Source organism: Bicyclus anynana, chromosome 15 (assembly GCF_947172395.1).
Source record: "Bicyclus anynana chromosome 15, ilBicAnyn1.1, whole genome shotgun sequence".
Classification (NCBI taxonomy): Eukaryota; Metazoa; Arthropoda; class Insecta; order Lepidoptera; family Nymphalidae; genus Bicyclus; species Bicyclus anynana.
The window spans coordinates 5,999,398-6,019,668 of NC_069097.1; the positions used below are offsets into that span (position 1 = coordinate 5,999,398).

The 20,271-nt window shown below is 36.6% G+C and overlaps 1 protein-coding gene across 2 annotated transcripts in view; it reads right to left on the reverse strand.

The window, feature by feature from the left end:
- LOC112044725 (arf-GAP with dual PH domain-containing protein 1) overlaps window positions 1-20,271 on the reverse strand; it is a 41,540-nt gene that overhangs the window by 19,852 nt on the left and 1,417 nt on the right. For both annotated transcript variants that reach the window (XM_052885722.1, XM_052885723.1), the window contains exons 2-3: window positions 2,817-3,042; window positions 404-577 (exon numbers count right to left, since the gene is read on the reverse strand). In XM_052885722.1, the coding sequence (XP_052741682.1) occupies window positions 404-577; window positions 2,817-3,042 (400 nt within the window). The remainder of the gene's footprint in view (window positions 1-403; window positions 578-2,816; window positions 3,043-20,271) is intronic.

The window sequence follows — 20,271 nt, forward strand, 5'->3', positions numbered from 1 at the left end:
ATTTTGTTAAAACTTTATAGTATAATATGTAACTGACAATGAAACTTGCAGTCACAAATTCCAGTAAAAATAAATGCGCTATTGATAATTTCGTGAAAATATCAGGAAGTTTACAATAACCGTTGGTAGTATACCATTACTAGACACTGTCGTTAACATAACTACCAAAAATCTGAAATATTAATTAACCAGCATCAGAGCAGCATGAACTCTCAATTGGTCAAGGTATCAAATAGGTAAAAGATAAAACTGAAAATTCACCGATAAATCCACGAAATGATTCTGACGTAATCATAAACAACAGAATTTATGCAAGCTTGTTTTGATATTAAACTAAATTTCGCAATGTAAATCAGGCATTATTCGTAGAATCAACAGCAAAGTTAAAGTTTTTGCGGCTTACTTCAAAGTGTCCTCGTTTTCGTTGAGAACAAACTTTCTCAGTTGGTATCGGCTGTCTTCTTTGCCTCTCTTCATGAGGAAACCCTCCATTGACCCTGACAGGTAGTTCTGACGTTCGGGGTGGCAAAACTCTTCACGCTGGTACTTAGCCCGGATCCATTGTTCGATCAAAACTCTGTAATAATCGAAATTACACATTGAAAAGACGTTGGTTTACACGAGTATATATTGGTTTTACACTTACGTCTTTACATTTTTTTACACGTGTAGTAACAATTCAATTGACATTGTTTGAGTTACACAAATGAAGATGTTTGAATAACAATATAATGATGGGCTGATTTGTGTCGGTTTCTGTGAATTCAGCTACAAATAAAATTGTTGTCAGCCGAATATGAAAGAAGGCTTTTAGAATTTCGGTTTGATTGTTACGGTATTACGTAACTCAATGACAGAATTTTGATGATTTTTAGCATGTATTTGTATTTTTAGAGGCCTCTTTGTATACATAGATAAATATCTCTCTATCTAGAGTTCGAATTCTGGGTCGGGCTATGAAATGGCGATGTTTTCTTCCGAGAAATTCTCAGTCTGGAGTTGGAAAGCTGGGGTAATCCCCGTGCTTCAGTTATACACCCTGAACCCGCGAACTTGCATTAGAGCAGCTTGGGGGGATCTAAGCTACCAAGAGAGGGGATATGAATCCCGAATCCCCTTGCCTATAAATAAAAAGGCCTAGACTTGTAGCTATCCTAGGCCTGGGCCATTAATAAGAATAGATCATTAGTAAAAACTAATGATTGAAGCAGAAATTTCCACCTGGTAAAGTGGTATTTCCTTCGCCTCTGATAATAATCACATAACGGAGGTAACCGAGATTTGTATTATGAAATATAATTATAATCATAGTATCATGAATTCTTAATCAGAAAAATATTTTATTTTATTTTACACATAAAAAAAGTCCTAAAATTCGCACAAACACAATTTTTTTTTTATTTATGTTTTAAGCAATTTTACCAATTTTCAGCTTTATGAGAATTTATGTAGTTTTACATATATTTTAGGTGTTAAATTGACCGGTCTAACAACCACAAAACAGAACTTACAAGATAAGGAGTGAGTTTATTTTACTCTGTTTTCACACTTATCGCTCGGTAAAGTTTCTATGGGAGTTGATAAATTATGAGATAGTGCATTATGTAGGTCAAGATACAATGATTTATGTCTTTTATGTCTATTTATTGTTTATTGTCCTAACAAAAAAATACAGATTTTAAAGTTCATTTTAATTTTACGAAGGCCTAGTTTACCGACAAGCTCTTTTGAAACGTACACCTTTGACTATTTGTAGAGACTCTACCATCAGTTCGAAAGCCTATATTATCTCTATTAGAGGATTTTCATGTTTAACTACTATTGAGTCTCAATACCTCCACGGTTAAACACAGACTCAAAACTGAGAGATCTTAGGTTCAATCCCCACCGTAGAAGTATCATCGCGTATTTACAGAACCGATTTGGCTGAAATGTGGTATACATTAATGGATTAATATCCTGAAAAATAAATCCTGCGAGATTAGTGAAAACTGAAATTAATGTCAGCCACTGCCGATCACACACGATCAGTTTTATCGGACATCAAGCCGTTAGCGCTGCAGGCATATGAGATTATTTGATCGGCAGTGGCTGACATTACGCAAACGGAATCATCGAACTGGTTTGACATTGTTAAGAGGTAAAGTTTGTGAGGTTGTTGTGTAGTCTAGATATCTACTAAAACGACTTTTAAAATTATTTTTCAATATAATCAACTTTGTTTTATCTTCAGGTAGCCAGGCAAGGATTAACTAAAATGACAGTTGTTTACGCAGTTAAAAATGTGGCTCGAAACATCGAAACAATCGACCGATGTCAAATAAACTTACACTTTTTTCAAATAAGCCCGCTTCCATCTTAAACTGCATCTGAGATCGTAGCTAAGAACTAACTTGTCATTCATCAACATGCTCATTTAACAGCCGATGGACGTCCACTGCTGGACATAGGCCTCTTGCATGGATTTCTAAACACAACGATCTCGAGTCGCCTGCATCCTAAAACCGCTTGACGTCCACGGTCCACCTCTGCACTATCGGGTGCAGAGGTGGACTATCGGGTGCAGAGGTGGATTGTCGTTAAATAAATAAAAAAAAACTAATCAAAGAGTTACTGTGCATCATTCTTCGTGGGTCGTCTGTAACAGTCTATATACACTTCTGGACATAAGCCTCTTGCATGGACTTCCAAACACAACGATCTGGAGTCGCCTGCATCCTAAAACCCGCCTGATGACCCCGGTGCACCATTGCGCTATCGCGTGCGGTGTGCACTTTGTCGTTAGATAAATTAAAAAAAAAAATCAAAGAGCTTACTGTGGATCGTTCTTCGTGGGTCGTCTGTAACAGGGCGGCACTCGTTCCTCATACTTGTTCTTTGCAGCGATGTTGCCAACCTCCTTCATGCGTTGCACTTGCGAGTCCTCCCATCGGTCCAGTTCTAGATGCTTCACCTTGCTGATATGGGCCCCCATGCCGCGGTGGATGCTAGCACATCGCATGCAGATGAATATACCCAGATTGTATGACGCCCAGTCGGGATCTGGAATAGGGATGATGACAAAGTTACAATATATCGATTTTTATAATCGGTTTTACCCACTTGGTTCCCGTTTCCGTAGGAATACGGGGATAATATAACCTATAGTCTTCCTCGATAAATGGGCTAACTAAAACTGAAAGGATTTTTCAAATTGGACCAGTAGTTTCCGAGATTAGCGCGTTCAAACAAACAAACTTATTAGCTTTATAATATAAGTATAGATTCCGGTAAATAAGGTCTATTAACTAATTAATTTTGAATTTGTATTTATTTTTAACTAGCGACTTCGTCCGCGTGTAATTCAGTTTTTCACAAATCCCGCGGGAACCATGGGATTAGCCTATGTGTCGATCGTGAGTAAAATCTATTTCCATTCCAAATTTCACCCAAATCGCTTGAGTAGCCGCAGCGTAAAGGAGGGACAAACATACACACTTACACACAAACTTTCGTCTTTATAATATTAGTGTGATGTGATGTGATACGAGTCTCCAGGATAGACATCATATTTTATGATGTGGACACCACTGTTGCAGAAATTATATTTTATCTAACCAAAAATTCAAGTAAAAAGTAAATAGTAAAATCCTAGATATCTAATACCTACCGTTAATTTAAAGTCTATCAAATGACTATTACGGGACCAGCGAAGGCCTCTGGCCTTGTGATAATGTGTTATTGACTTTCCATTCATTGCCAAAATATCTATCGCGTGTATTGTGAGTTATCTATTTTTATGTAAAACAGTGTTGTTTTATGAATACTTTTCTCTTTTCCGAAATGTTTGTGTTAAGAACGTACTTTCTTATGCTAGCCACTCACCATCCAACAAGCCCACATGCCTGCAGCGCTAATAGCTTGACATCCGATAAAAATTAATAAATCTGATCGTGTGGTGGTCGCGATGTGCATGACATCATGCACATCGCGATGTTCTTCAATATATAGCCTTCTAGGCTTTAGATCTCAGCGGGGCCCTGAGTTCTTGGCTCAGAACAGGAATCTATTTCTATGGTTTGAATCGTAAGTCGGGGGTAACTAAACTTTTTTTCTCAGATCGGAATTGGGAAGGTTACACTCCCGTGCCTCGCGGAGCATTTTATGCCATAGATTTCGGTTATTATCATAAGCATTTGATAGTAATCGTTAAAATTTATTACCCCTAAACCTACCAACCCGCATTGGAGTATCGTGGTGTGTAAGCTCCATATCCCATGTACTATAAGAATAGAGGCCACGTAGTGGGTTTTAAAATAGGCAGGTAATGAAGATGCTTAAAACAATTCTAACGTGCAAGATTGCAGGCAAAAGAGTAGAAAGAAGGAAGAAGTCCTGCCAGCGAAATATAAGGGAATGAGAATATAAAGGAGAACTTTTCTGCCTAGCAGTAGTCAAGGAGAAGTTTAGGAAGCTGACCGCCAACCTTTGGTAAAGGAGAGGCACATTAAGAAGAATAATGTTGATCTGGTATTAAATGTATCTAACGGGCGGCGGTAATCATTTAAAATCAGCTGACCATTAGCATTAGTATAGCGATAAAAAGGCCGTTTTACGTGGTTTTACAACACAACGAATAGTAAGTAGTGTCCGTCCCCAGCGGTTCACATTAGAGGAGAACAATGGAATGTGTTCGTCACGAGGTTGTTTACCGCAGACGCGGTAATGTTATTATATTATCGCACACTCCACATCTAATCGCCAATCGGCCAGCATAATTAAAATTCCTCAGCCTGAAGACGAGTCTTCGAACAGTGCGTCAGTAATGACATACTTATCCGATTGATCGCTGAATTGAAGACGAAAGTCTCGTAATTGAGCGTGATGCCAATGATGACATATGGACCCGATTGATCGCTGAACTGAAGACGAAAGTCTCGTAATAGAGCGTGATGCCAGTGATGACATATGGATCCGATTGATCGCTGAACTGAAGACGAAAGTCTCGTAATAGAGCGTGATGCCAGTTATGACATATGGACCCGATTGATCGCTGAACTGAAGACGAAAGTCTCGTAATAGAGCGTGATGCCAGTGATGACATATGGACCCGATTGATCGCTGAACTGAAGACGAAAGTCTCGTAATAGAGCGTGATGCCAGTGATGACATATGGACCCGATTGATCGCTGAACTGAAGACGAAAGTCTCGTAATAGAGCGTGATGCCAGTGATGACATATGGACCCGATTGATCGCTGAACTGAAGACGAAAGTCTCGTAATAGAGCGTGATGCCAGTGATGACATATGGACCCGATTGATCGCTGAACTGAAGACGAAAGTCTCGTAATAGAGCGTGATGCCAGTGATGACATATGGATCCGATTGATCGCTGAACTGAAGACGAAAGTCTTGTAATAGTGCGTGATGCCAGTTATGACATATGGATCCGATTGATCCCTGAACTGAAGACGAAAGTCTCATAATAGAGCGTGATGCCAGTGATGACATACGGATCCGATTGATCGCTAAACTGAAGAGGAAAGTCTTGTAATAGTGCGTGATGCCAGTGATGACATATGGATCCGATTGATCCCTGAACTGAACACGAAAGTCTCGTAATAGTGCGTGATGCAAGTCATGACATTTGGAGCCGATTGATCGCTGAACTGAAGACGAAAGTCTTGTAATAGAGCGTGATGCCAGTGATGAAATATGGATCCGATTGATCGCTGAACTGAAGACGAAAGTCTTGTAATAGTGCGTTATGCCAGTTATGACATACGAATCCGAGACATGGTCGCTGAACTGAAGACGAGAGTCTTGTAATAGTGCGTGATGGCAGTAATGACATACGGATCCGAAACTTCGAGACGATCTGATTGATCGATGAACTGAAGACGAAATTCTTGTAATAGTGCGTTATGCCAGTGATGACTTAAGGATCTGGTTGATCGCTGAACTGAAGACGAAAGTCTTGTAATTGTGCGTGTTGCCATTGATGACATATGGATCTGATTGATCGCTGAACTGAAGGCGAAAGACTTGTAACTGTGCGTGATGCCAGTTATGACATACGGTCTCAATAAGGACAGTTACTCAGTGTGCGATTGTGCTAACACAATATTTTCCGGCGAGTTGGAGAATAAAAGGAATAATTGCCATTTTTTTTTTAATCTATATATTTAAAATAAAACTCTGCGTGTTACAATCAGTAATAAAGATATTCGCAGAAGAACTAAAGTTGATACACCAACGAGTTGCAAAGCTTAGGTTGCAATGGCCAGATACCTAATTTGGAAAGCCGATGGACGTTCGGGTCCCAAGATGTTATTAGATATATACATAGTGTTGGCCGACGACATCGAATTAATTGCAAGGAGCCGGCGGCTCAAGACTAGTGTAAAACCTCTACTGTAGTACTAACATGCGTCCAACGACATTTCTCGTGATGATAAATAGACAAATTGATGTCTATTTAAAAATATTGGATTGGGACAACTGGCGGAGTTGTGGAAATTTTGTCCATTTTTCTTCACTTCTTCGCATGCTAGGCCCATGGTCTTGTCGGATTAATCTTCTTTTTTTCCAATAAAGTTAAAACTGTATAGATAACTCATCTTATGTTAAGTAACGACAAAATGCCAAACAATATACAGGTACAAAATGCCAAACTCTATAGTGAAGATAGTATAGGTAGAAGTAAGTTAAATAACAAGTTAGTCATAGGATTTTGGGAACATGACGAATTCTTTTTAGTCATAAGCTATTTATGCAGTGCGTCTGAGAGAATTTAGATTAAAAAAAATTGGTTGCCTGTAAAGTCGGTATACGGGCCAAAGTTTTACGTGACAACGACTTTAAAATAATTTTAATGTAAATATTAATTCGTATAGTAGGAAGAAGGATGAAATAATAGTAACAATTTAAAACATTTATTTATACAAAGAATTATATTTAAAACATTAATTTATACAAAGAATCTCGCACTGAATTTCATATTAACAAAATTTTATTCACTCGCTCTCATTGTGAGCGCATAACGTGAGCGGAGCGTAACGCAGTTTCTTGAAGTGTCACCCGGCAAACCAATTTATAAGACGTTGTCACGTCAAAAGTTAGATCGAATCTGACTGTATGAATTCACACTGCGTATGGCTGGAAGGATATTTTAATTGACATAATTAATCCACAAACTATGAAATGGTTGATGAAAATCTGTATGATGCATATTATCATTTTTATACAGTACATATAGGTATATGAAATGTCATATACTTAAACTAGCTGACGCCGCGCGGTTTCACCCTCGTGGTTCCCGTTCCCGTAGGAATATGGGGATAATATATAGCCTTTAGCCTTTCTCGATAAATGGGCTATCTAACACTGACAGAATTTTTCAAATCGAACCAGTAGTTCCTGAGATTAGCGCGTTCAATCAAACAAAACTCTTCAGCTTTATAATATTAGTATAGATAAAGTAGACACATTTTATGTAATATTACCTATATTTGAAAAAAAAAGAATTGAACGAACGAATTCGCAGACTATTATATGACGTGTATTATACATATAGGTAAATTCCTATGTAACGATACAGTAAGTTTACTTGTACGGTTATCGGATAAACTGCCACATAATCTACAACAACACATTTCGTGACGTCAACATAAAGAACCAAGTACGTTCGAGTACGATATCTTAGCAAACAAATCAATAAAAAAATGAACGCAAACGCAAGCCACATCCGCTGGATACGCGTGTGTGCGTAAGCTACCTTACCTATGAATGAAGTGATTATAGTGTAACGTGTCCATACGTCGCGTTTTTGACAGGACTGTCCCGCTTTGATACTTTTACTGTTTTTTTGTAATAAACACATAAGTGGCATAATAATGCCTCCTCTGACTGAGAGTAACATATTTGTACCTTTTGTCGTAAAGACCATTGGGCCATGGAGTCGCAGTGCCAAAAAAAAATACCGAATCATTTCTACGCGGCTAGTTGCGTCGACTGGTGAGTCAGCAGAAGGGCTGGCTCATTTTCAGCCCCAGCCTGGCTGTCCAGCGCGGAAATGCAGCCAGTATTCTTGCCACCATTCCACGTGGACATGATTTGTATAGTTATTAGGATAAGTTAGTTAAGTTACTTATTGTATTCTTTTTCAATAATAAAAAAATAAACACATTGTTCCAACAAAGAGAATGAAATGATGCAACGGCACAAGTTTCCATGGAGATGCCGGATTCACCCAATATGCACTGAGGGGATTTTAGTATAAAAGTGCCAGGGCCCGCTGTCTCTAGCATCTAATGCGGGCTAAAGATCTTCAGTTTTATATAATGATATTTTGATTAGATTGTCAGTTCAACAGCACTGTTCAGTTTTCAGTTTTGCTTACACACGGACCATTTAATCGAACAGCCCGGGTATAGAAGAATTCCTTTAAATTCAAGAATATTACTTCCCTGTTTTTATTTCATGTTATATGTAGGTAAATTGTTGTACTCCAGAAATGGCCGAACATGTGTTCTCAGCAAATAAATAAAAAAAAAAATACATGTGGCACTCGGGAACAGCCGCGGTAAAGCTATTGCATATCATTTTTTATCAACATAAGCAATTATAATTATCTATTTATTTTATTTATGCAGTATTTTTTTCTTTAGAAAATAATAAAAAAGTGCGTGTCAGCTCCGACGCACGAATGGAGTTTACTCTTTCAGATCGACTGTCTAAACCATACACCTAGTATGTTGCTCCGCAGCACGGTAAAAGGTGCGCAGAATAGGTTGCGCACAAAAAACGTAACACTGTCATTCGTTCATCGTATTTTACTGCCCATATTTTTTTCATACCGGGGGCTATTTAAGAAAAATCGATTCTTAGGGAGTAAACTCCAATAAATAAATAAATAAAGAAAAATAAAGAATCTCATTACGTTGAGCTGAAATCAGCTGTCCAGTTGAGTCGATATGACAACGTCGAATAACTTGATGCACGGCTTGGGTGTTAGGTTTATTTTCGTTACGGAATTTCTTGATTCGAAAGCCCGCGATAAAAGCTAAGCAATAGCTTAAAATCTATATAACCGTGTCCCGCTTTGTGGTAAACATTCATGGTAACATTATCGCGGTTGTGGACGTGAGGCAAATTAAAAGTGTCTCACCGCGAGGGTCCATTGGAAATAGAACTTCTGTCCTGCAGAGTGCAGCCCCACTCCCACGACGTTCCATTTTACTGCCGCGTCACACTGGGACAGGTTTAGTTTGGCCAAAATAGATTTTGCATCATTATGCGTCTACTGTGAAACTTGTCATGCGCTTGTCTGTACGTTAATCCGTACTTATTTAATGCGAAGACTTCTATCTGTCACTGGTGAACTACTGAACCTATTTGGCTGTCAAAGTCGAAGTCAAAAAATATTTATTTAAATTAGACTTTGTTTACACGCACTTTTGAAACGTCAGGTAATTAATTGGTGAAAAAAACATTAAAGTCGAAAAATTAAAATAAAAGTTACAAGGGTTTCCGAGGGTTTAGAACCTACCTAATGTAGGGGTAGGGATTCACGCGGACAAAGTCGCGGGCGTAAAACAAGGCCAATTCACATACGTCAAAGTCAGTAAATTGGCCTTGTTTTACTACGCACAATAAATTTTTCTGATTGTGTTTTTCCTGGTTCCTTAATGAGACTGCAGTCTCAGTGCGATGATGTTTTACTAACGGGTCGGCTAAGGGACTTTAAACTCTGCTAGAGTCCAGTGCGAGGATTGTAAGAACATATTAATAGATACTACATGGGGCACACTAAAAGTTTTGCACTTCTATGTAATCGGAGCTATTTGAATTTTGTATGATACTTTTTTTTTTTTTTTTTAATTTATTTTATTGATAAGATATAACAATTATTTTACAAATCGATACTCTCGCCAAACTGTACAGGCAGTTTGTTGGCGAGTTGACGCTCATTATTCTAGTTATTTTTTAAAAGTAATTGCTAAATCTAATTTTAATAAGATAATTAAAACTAAGGTAATTAGGAATTTAATATTATAAAATGAAATAATACAAAAAAAAAATACAAAAGGTGCAAAACAATTTCTATTAAGTAAATCCATCAGTGATGGGGTCCCCAAGGAAAACTTTCTTTAATTTCTTCTTGAGGACTCCTTCACTGATCTCCCTTTCTTTTTTGAGCCACTCAATTTTATTATATATTTTAGGTACCATGTAGCCGGTAGTTCTTTCACCATAGTAATTATTGGCTTATTACATTACATATACATTTATTTAAACGTTGCAACCTTCTTTGTAATATAAAAAATTGGCGGGAAATCATTTGTCAATAGTTTTTTATCACATTAAAGTTCTACGTACGCAACGAAAATGGAATTGAGTCGAAAAGATTTTTCATGATTTTCAAAGTATTCTCTCTCCGCAAGACTATGCTACTCGTTTTCAAAATGTTTTTGGGAGAGAAGCACCTTGTTTTAGCAACGTAAGGCGATGGTATGCTGAATTTGAGAGAGGTCGAGTTTCTTTACATGACGCTACTGAAGTACGACCCCGGACATTCTAATGCTGTTCATGACATTGTCGCAGGAGACGAAACGTGGATTTATTGTTTTGAACCCGAGAAAAAAAACAGTAGCTTTGCGAATGGGTGAAAATGAGAACAGGCCAACAAAAGTGAGGCAGGCGAAAACGTTGGTAAAAAAATGATTGCGTTTTTTTCTCAGCTACGGGTCCCATCTATACAATTCCACTTGAAGATCAAAAGAGTGTTAATGCTGAGTGGTATTTGTTTACCCAGTTTTAGCGGACTCTCAAGTTACTCTCCCCGCCTATCCCAAGTAACCCATAAAGACACACAACAAGAGGTGTTTAAAAGCAATAAACATAATATTTTGGATAAAACATGTTATTTTAAGTTACGCAAAACTTGTAGTGTGACCTAAAAGAACATGGTACTATAGCTTCAATAGGTACACTATAAAAGATCCGGACTCATCACCATGATTGTGATTCGATCCCCGCTCGCTGGACTAATGTTGTAAACCTTTCCTAACACTTTATTTTCCGACTTGGCACATACTCGTATTTAAAAGATATGGTAAATATTCTCTCTAAAAAATCTTTCTTCCCAAAACGTGTGAGATTTAATAGTGACTGTTGGGGTTGGTGAGCAAAGATTATAGGTTGGCAAGTTCGTTGATGACACTCCCATGATTTGCGGGCGACAAGGGGAAAGGTCTGCGCGGTCCATCAGGATCAGGAGTGTTACGAACGAATTTGCCAAGATATATATGCTATAGACATGACACTCCCTGCCCATTGAAATCGACTTATGTGATGTAAGAGGCCACTTTTCGCGTTTACAAGATAGACTAAACCGGATCTAGCCAGCAAAGCCGCTAGTACAAACTAGTGTTACATGTGTTTACTAACTCACCGACACGACTACGTCACGGCGCACGCACACACGCGCAGGTGGCCTCTCTCTAGTCTCAAACGTAAATAACACGGTGTTTTGGTCATAACAGTTGTAGGTGGATCGTCTCGTGTGATTTTCAACTTGTATGCTTCCATACAATGTTAGTGTTTCGTGAGAAAATTGTAACAATGGTCTTACAAATGCCTGCTTGTAGTAAGGCTCTTATATCCCTCTAAGAGACTGATAGCCAGACATGCATCATACATGCGTTATCAACCCATATTCGGCTCACTGCTGAGCTCGAGTCTCCTCTCAGAATGAGGGGTTAAGCCAATAGTCTACCACGCTGGCCCAATGCGGATTAGCAGACTTCACACACGCAAAGAATTAAGAAAATTCTCTGACATGCAGGTTTTTTCTCTAGTTTTCCTTCTCCGTTTGAGACACGTGACATTTATTTTTTTAAAATGAACCCAACTGAAAAGTTAGAGGTGCATGCGTCGGACCGGATTCGAACCCACAAACTCCGGAATCGGAGGAAAAATTGATGCATCATCAATTAATTCAAGCATCATTATATGAAAGCTGAAAGTTTGCCAGACTAATTTATTTATTTATTTTTAAGAAAATTTTCCACCATAGGAAAGTATGGTAGCCAATTATGACGTTTGGATCTTGGTGGTTTAAGTTTTATAGGATTTAGATAATGTCATAATATGTCATTTGTGTTATAGTCCTTACAGGAGGCCTGATGTCTTCAAAAAGACGACCGAAAATAACAGCTGTTTCTAAATAAGACGATAGGTATTATGTTAACCTTAGTTAAAAGTAAAAGACCTTGTGCTAGTAAACAAATCGACTGATATAATAAGGAACATACTCGCATGCATAGACGACTTATAGTAAACAACAGTCGGACAAACTGGCAACATCTACTAGTAACTATTGTATGTTTACAATATGAATCACTTTATTTTACACTAGCTGCACGGCTCACCCGCATGGTTCCCGTTCCCGTAGGAATACGAGGATAATATATAGCCTGTAGCCTTCCTCGATAATTGGGCTATCTAACAATGAAAGAATTATTCAAATCGGACCAGTAGTTCCTGAGATTAGCGCGTTCAACCAAACAAACAAACTCTTCAGCTTTATAATATTTAATAGATAATAGAAGTAGAATTTTGTATAATATTGCTTTCTTGTTTATTGCAGCATTTTTGAATAAGATATGAATAATACTAGTGGACGTCCGCGACTTCGTCCGCGTAAAATTCAGTTTTTACACAAATCCTTCGGGAATTTTGGATTTTTGCAGAGTAAAAAGTAGCCTATAGCATATGTGTTAATAAAGGATATTAAATTTTAGCTAATTCCATTGAGTAGTTTCTGCGTGAAAGATTGACAAACATCCATACAAACTCTACACATGGATGGTTAATATTCTGGTGGCCAATTCGTTAACTATAGACTTAGATGACATAAACGAAATATACCAACTGTAGAACCTACTGTTAGTAATTCTCCAGTGACGTTATTTAGTATTCACTATTTATTTAACCGTGATAGCCCCGTGGACATGACCTCTGCCTCTGATTCAAGAGGGTGTGGGTTCAAATCCGGTCCGGGGCATGCTCCTCTAACTTTTCAGTTGTGTGCATTTTAAGAAATTAAATATCACGTGTCTTAAACGGTGAAGGAAAACATCGTGAGGAAACCTGCATACTAGAGAATTTTCTTAATTCTCTGCGTGTGTGAAGTCTGCCAATCCGCATTGGGCCTGCGTGGTGGTCTATTGGCCTGACCTCTTATTCTGAGAGGAGACTCGAGCTCAGCAGTGAGCCGAATATGGGTTGATAATTATGATGATTTATTTAACGCTTGTCATCACTAATGACAAAACAAACAAATACTATTGTATACTTTAACATAAAAAGTTATTATAAAATTGTTTGCGCGTACTAACCGCAACCGCAAAGTTATTTTAATAACAAACTTATTGAATAACATTGGAATATTTCATTTTGGTTTAGTAGTTAGTACTAATTTAATAAATAAGGATGTCCTGTCTGACATTTTACTGTGCTTTTACCTTAATCAATGACGCAAGTGCGATTTTTCATACCATCACCGTGAAATTCCTGCGGTATAATTAATTCGGATGAATTTTCATTTCAGTTGAAGTTGAATCGTAATAACTTTAATTAGTTTAAAAAAAATACGTTTTAAGCACGCACTAAAAATTATAAATATTGGTTTTAAGTCACGGGACGTTTTTTCGTATTCCTGACAGCAAACCCTTTCTTTCATTTGATATCCATATCGTGGGGTCGGATTTCAAACAGCCAGTCCACCATCTTGGGGAGGCCGCTATTCATGTATTGTCATCAGAACTCAAGAGCGTTGCAAAACTTCATCCTACACGAAGACTGGGAAGTGGGTCAAATTAAGATTCCAAGATTTGTCTTTCCTACATAGTTAAAGTGATTGGGGAGGCCGCCATATTGGATTTGTAATGACATTTCTTAGCTAGTCATGTATTGTCATCAGAACTCAGAGCGTGTGCAAAATTTCATCCTAATCGAAAACCGGGAAATGGGTCAAATTAAGATTCCAAGATTTTCTTACATACCTACATAGTTTTACAAGTGAAGCTAATTTGAACTTGCGTTTGTTCACATCATGATGCAGCTATGCCTATAATTCTGCTTCATATGTTTAAACTCAATGGTGAAATTATCGTTACGTCCAATTTTCATGAAGTAAAAAATTCCTCGAAGCTTTTCATGATAGCAATAGCTGAATCGTAAAAAGTAATTCCAAACGTCAACAAAATCTAATCTGCTACCAGCTTAAATATAAATCGTAAAAGAACTGAATCATGAACGTTCATACTTAGATCTAATCTACTTAGAAATATTGAATAAAGGCAGGCGTTACTTGGCGAAAGATTATTAATCAAATTATAAGTTTACATTATCATAATATTGTAGAGTCCATCTTTTGACGATGTTCAGGTTACAAAGAGAACCTTAGCACAGAATACATTGCGGGGTCTACCTTACCACAGAATACAGTGACATTGTCACCTGGATTCGTCATTTCGTTGGAAAAAAATGTTATTTGAGATAAAAAATAGATAAATAAAGTTGTTCCTTCTAAAGAATAAAATTTGCTCTGTTTTAAATAATATTTTTTAAATAATATGGTGTTGAATAATAACAATTTTTACAACCTGAACATAAAAGGTATTTTTGTAGTTTCACGTGGTTTCACTATAAAAGGTTATTTATTCAGCTTTAATACGTTTAATACCTAATTTATAATTTGATATTCTTTTTTCATATTCAGAATATGTAGAGCTCTTTATGAATACATGCCATGTCTTTAAAATATGACCAATAAGTATTCCTCTTCCTCTCCAACTAGTCGTAATGACTTTATATCTACCTGTTCGCTGCCGTTTGCGCTGCAGACTTCGAAAATCGGAACTAGAAAGATGTATGGGATTGACATTTGCTATGGACAGGTCACGTGATCAAGATCTGTCATTCCCATAAATTTTTCTAGTTTTCGATGCGTTAGCGATCTTAGATCGACGAGTCACTTGGCTAGCGGGGCAGGATTGTCAGAAAAAAATATCGTCAATGGCTGAATATAAGAATGAATGGGTAAAATCCAACAGGCAGGGCTTTATTTTTTCTGTAACCTCAGGCAAGTTCATCACAGATACTCATAATGATAGATAAGTTTTTGTACGTGCAGGCCTTATTTGATAATCACGCCTATTATTATGATTTTTTTTTTATTCTTTACAAGTTAGCCCTTGACTACAATCTCACCTGATGGTAAGTGATGATGCAGTCTAAGATGGAAGCGGGCTAACTTGTTAGGAGGACGATAAAAATCCACACCCCTTTCGGTTTCTACACGGCATCGTACCGGAACGCTAAATCGCTTGGCGGTACGTCTTTGCCGGTAGGGTGATAACTAGCCACGGCCGAAGCCTTCCACCAGTCAGACCTGGACAAATTAAGAAAATCTCAATCTGCCCAGCCGGGGATCGAACCCAGGAATCTTGTAAATCCACCGCGCATACCACTGCGCCACGGAGGCCGATCACGCTTTCAGTATGAATTAAATACCCCAACGTTTGACCAGTTTAAAAGTGGAACATCCACTCCATTCAACAATACTGTCACATTCGGAGCAAGTGAAAGTGTTCAAGGCTATGTATCAAGTTTAAAATTGCTCTATTCAAATTGATGATATCTTTTACCTTATTTCGTGACGTTTCTTTTGCTCTATGACAGGTTTAACGGCGATACACAATAGCTTGTAACTTTTTGCACACCATTGATGGGAACAGTTGGTGGGAAATGTCAAGTATGTGCAATTACACGAAGATATCTAATAAAAAAGGTGTAGATGAATACGTTGGTCTATTAAGTGTCACGTGGAAGCTGAGCAAAGTAGCGTGTTTTTATGATCTTCGCTCCCATAAACGCTGTGTTTCGACGCTGTACTAAAATGTATTCTGTGCGCTTTGTAAGTTATTGTGCCATTTATGGTCATCTAATTCAGTGTAGATATATCTAGATTATAATTGCCTGGTGCAGCTACACATTTATACGTTGTGCATATGTTTGTCTATGAATGAAAGCCATGTCTTTGCTCCATACACACAACTACACAAGCAGTGTATGTGTATGGACCGAAAATTGTGTTGCCAGGTAAAAAAATACACTATACACTATAAATATAACGCAACGTAAGCAAACACAGAAATATCTTGATATCTATACTAATATTATTAAGAGGAAAGATTTGGTTGTTTGTTTGTTTGCATTAAATATGCTCTGAAACTACTGATTTGAAAAACTATGTCACTGTTGGGAAGATAGTTAGTTAGTTAGGAAGATAGAAAGATCCCCGAGTGATATAGGCTATATTTTATCCCCGTATTCCTACGGGAACGGGAACCACGCGTGTGAAACCGCGCGGTGTCTGCTCGTAATAAATAAATTAAATACGAATACATGTATTTCTTTTTACTCTCCTAATATTATAAACGCGAAAGTTTGTATGGATGTTTGTTTCGATGTTTTTTGCTCTTTTTAACGCCGTAACTAATGAACCTATTTGTCTGAAATTTGAAATGGAAATAGAATTTACTCAGGATTAACACATAGGCTACTTTTCATCCCGGAAAAATCCATGGCTCCCGAGAAATTTGTGAAAAACTAAATTTCACTAGTTAAATATACATAAACATAACACACATTACTAAAATAATAATGTTTTTCAGCCATTATTATAAATTTAAATTCAATAAAGTTTAACGAAAGTTTTTTTTACGCGAATTTTTTTTGACCTCACAATCACAGTCACATGGATATAAAATCACAGGAGACATATTTTTATCTAAATTTTCAATAGATTGATATTATTTTTTTGTGATTTTTTCAAACGAAAATGTTTTTTTTTAAATTATTGTACGCCAGAAATAAACATTTAAATCTGCTAATCTATGTATTCTCAGCAAATAAATATAAATTGAATTTAATCTTTATCAACAAAAGTTATTTGATAGTTACTTACTCGTACAGTTACAATAGATAAGTTGATAAAGTTTCTATTTTTCTGTTTGTAAATGATAGGTGTGATACTTTCGATACGGATCCGAGGCTGACAAGGCCGTAGTAAAGGCGACACTTCTACTATGACTCATATATTATTCAAGTAAGTATAAAGTGGGTCCATCGCACCCCACGACTTATAAGTGTTTTTATAACTTGATGAATGACTCAGTCACACTATAAGGAAAACTGTGAGGTTTTAGTAAAGTTTAACACTTGTTCAATAAGTGCGAAAACTTTCGAATGCAATTTTAGCTTAGACTTTTATAAACTTAGCAAGCTGACGCCGCGCGGATTCACCCGCGTGGTTCCCGTTTCCGCAGGAATATGGGGGATAATATATAGCCTATAGCCTTCCTCGATATATGGGCTATTTAACACTGAAAGAATTTTTCAAATCGGACCAGTAGTTCCTGAGATTAGCGCGTTCAATCAAACAAACAAACTCTTCAGCATTATAATATTAGTATAGATAATCGCTAACCAATAAAGCATTAATTGTTGACCTAGACTTGGTCAAACATTTGGTAACTCGTTTTTTTTTCATTTTTTTATTATTTACGAGTTAGCCCTTGAATGCAATATCACCTGATGGTAAGTGATGATGCAAAATAGACGTAGGATGTAAATCCACACCTATTTCGGTTTCTACACAACATTATACCGGAACGCTAAATCGGTAAATGTCGGTAAGGTGGTAACTAGGCACGGCCGAAGCCCCCTCCTCGAAAACCTCAATCGGTCCAGCCGGGGATCGAACCCAGGACCTACGTCTTGTAAATCCACCGCGCATACTATTGCGCCACGGAGGCCGTCAAAACAAAACAATTATTAAACAACACATACTGCGACGTTTTTTTTGTTTGAATGACTTATTCCAAATGCTGACGTATTTTCATCTGGGTGAAAGTCTTATTGGTTGTTATTGTAGAATTGCAGTAAATTAGGTAAAAACAGCTTAAGAAGATTTAGAAAACAGTAACTTTATTGTCTGCAATTAATATAATAAGATACAATTAATAATGCTCACAAATCTAGGTCAAACATCGGTAAATACTCGTATACCGAAAGAATTTGACCGGAACTTATGTTGAATAACTCTTGATGTTGGTATTTTTACTGTCTTTTTATTTTAAATCTAAAGATCCGATTTCGCACGGGAAGAAAACTTTGGTATTATTTAACTTAATGACATAGGTAAGTCAATCTTTATATGCACCGCATGTTATTTTTCTTTTCCAACATTTCAAGAATCATCATTTATTTCAGCCAGTAAGTAAACATTTTTCATGGATAACTCAATAAAATTTTTGAAAATCGTATGAAAATCCATTCAGTAGTTTAAAAGTTTATCGTAAATAGACAGGCAGACAGACTTTGTTTTATAACACTTGCATGTAGTTGTATTTTAATGAACGGGACTTTACCGAGAACACTTTTACCATATAACTCTTTGCGAAAACTGATTTCCATTTCCCAGTATGACTCATTCGAAAGTATGAAAATGGACTACCTATAGATATGTAGTGTAGGTGTCGCACCCCAACTAGACGTGCCTCAGTGTGGAATGAGTCAGCCGTGCCATGAGGAAAACCATAATAATTTGGCACGATTTAAACCGCTATGTTACTGTTATTACTGTACTCGAAAATTAAACTGATAGACTGTTAGAGCTTAATCCGAATACTTTCGTAGGTACCTACATCGCTAAATAATGGTATGTATTGTAAAAAATAACGGGGTTTAGGTATGTTTGTTTGTGTTAATTTTAAGTTAGTTCAGGAATCACTCAAAACTCTTACCTATTTTGGTAAAGTTCGGTATTTTGACCATCTTTTCGCTCGTAAAATATTAAACCACTTTTCATCTAATCCCAATTAAGTACACAGTACACAACTGACAGCATAGATAGACACAGACAGATGGATAGATATACACATTGGATCCGAAATCGAATTGAAATGGTGCATAGAATAACAACAAACAAAGGTAAACAACTCAAAAAGTAAAACTGTTGCAAATACTTAATATACAAAACAAAAATTCTCGGTTTTTATAAGTAGTAAGTAAAAAATGTACCTTGACCTTTGTCATAATTTATTTACGAGTCTGTTAAACGCATCTCCGACTACGTAAAAACTATAATTAGTCTAATGACAAATGTTTGTTAAATAAATGAAGATACATATTTACACAAAATATTATAACAATACTGTACGTATGATAACAATTATTATTTTGTCCTTGACCATGATCATACAAATTAAAGTACATTGTAGTTGAAATATGATTAAAATAAGCGCAAATCCGAAATTTATGAAGATAAACTGTTACTGGAAACGTATTTTTTTTAAATAAATAGAACTTCTGATATGGCCAGTGCCAAACACTGTTAACAAAAACCATTATATTTTTTTTTCATGATATGCCGTAAATAATTTAAACGTGAAGTTATTAGGTCCACTAGACAACTTCATGGCAAATACAACACTGAAAAATCCTATATTGCCTGTTATATGCCAAAATGTCGGGAGATCTTGCCAAATCTTTTTTACATTTGCTATTTATTGCGTTACTTACAGGCTTTAAAGTAGGTATTTTTAAAAAGGGAATAATAATTAATGCCATATAGCCCACATATTACATTGCTTCTTCACAATAAAACGTTATTTTCAATCTTTTATCATGCTATAAAATTAACGACCGGTGTGGTCTTATTAAAATTTTAACGAATTTTTGAGTTAACTACGTACCTATAATCGAATATTAAATTTTTATTTGCATGCGTATCTCTTTAATTATTTATAACTTAATCAAGTTACCGTAAAGTTAAAATTCAGGAAACTTATTTTTTTTAGTACTAAGCCCTTCGATAGCTCAGTTGTCAATTGGTGCAGTGGGTTAGCTGAAATTTCAAGTTCTGTGTATTTCGAAAAATCAAGGATTGGATGAAGTCGTTTACATCACAACATCATTGTCAGGAAGTTGTAAAGTTGTAAAAAAGCAAGTTATAAAAAGTAATTTTCCTCAAAATATAAATATTAAATAGTTCAGATATTTCTTAAAAATATCTTTTAACAATACCATAATACCTGCTAGTAGGTAGGTAGCTTTTGTTAACCTATTGTTACTTTTTGTACAATTTCGGCATATTATTAATAATTATGTTGCTGCAATCAAATGGGTAGGTTTTATACTTTACAACATAAAATGCA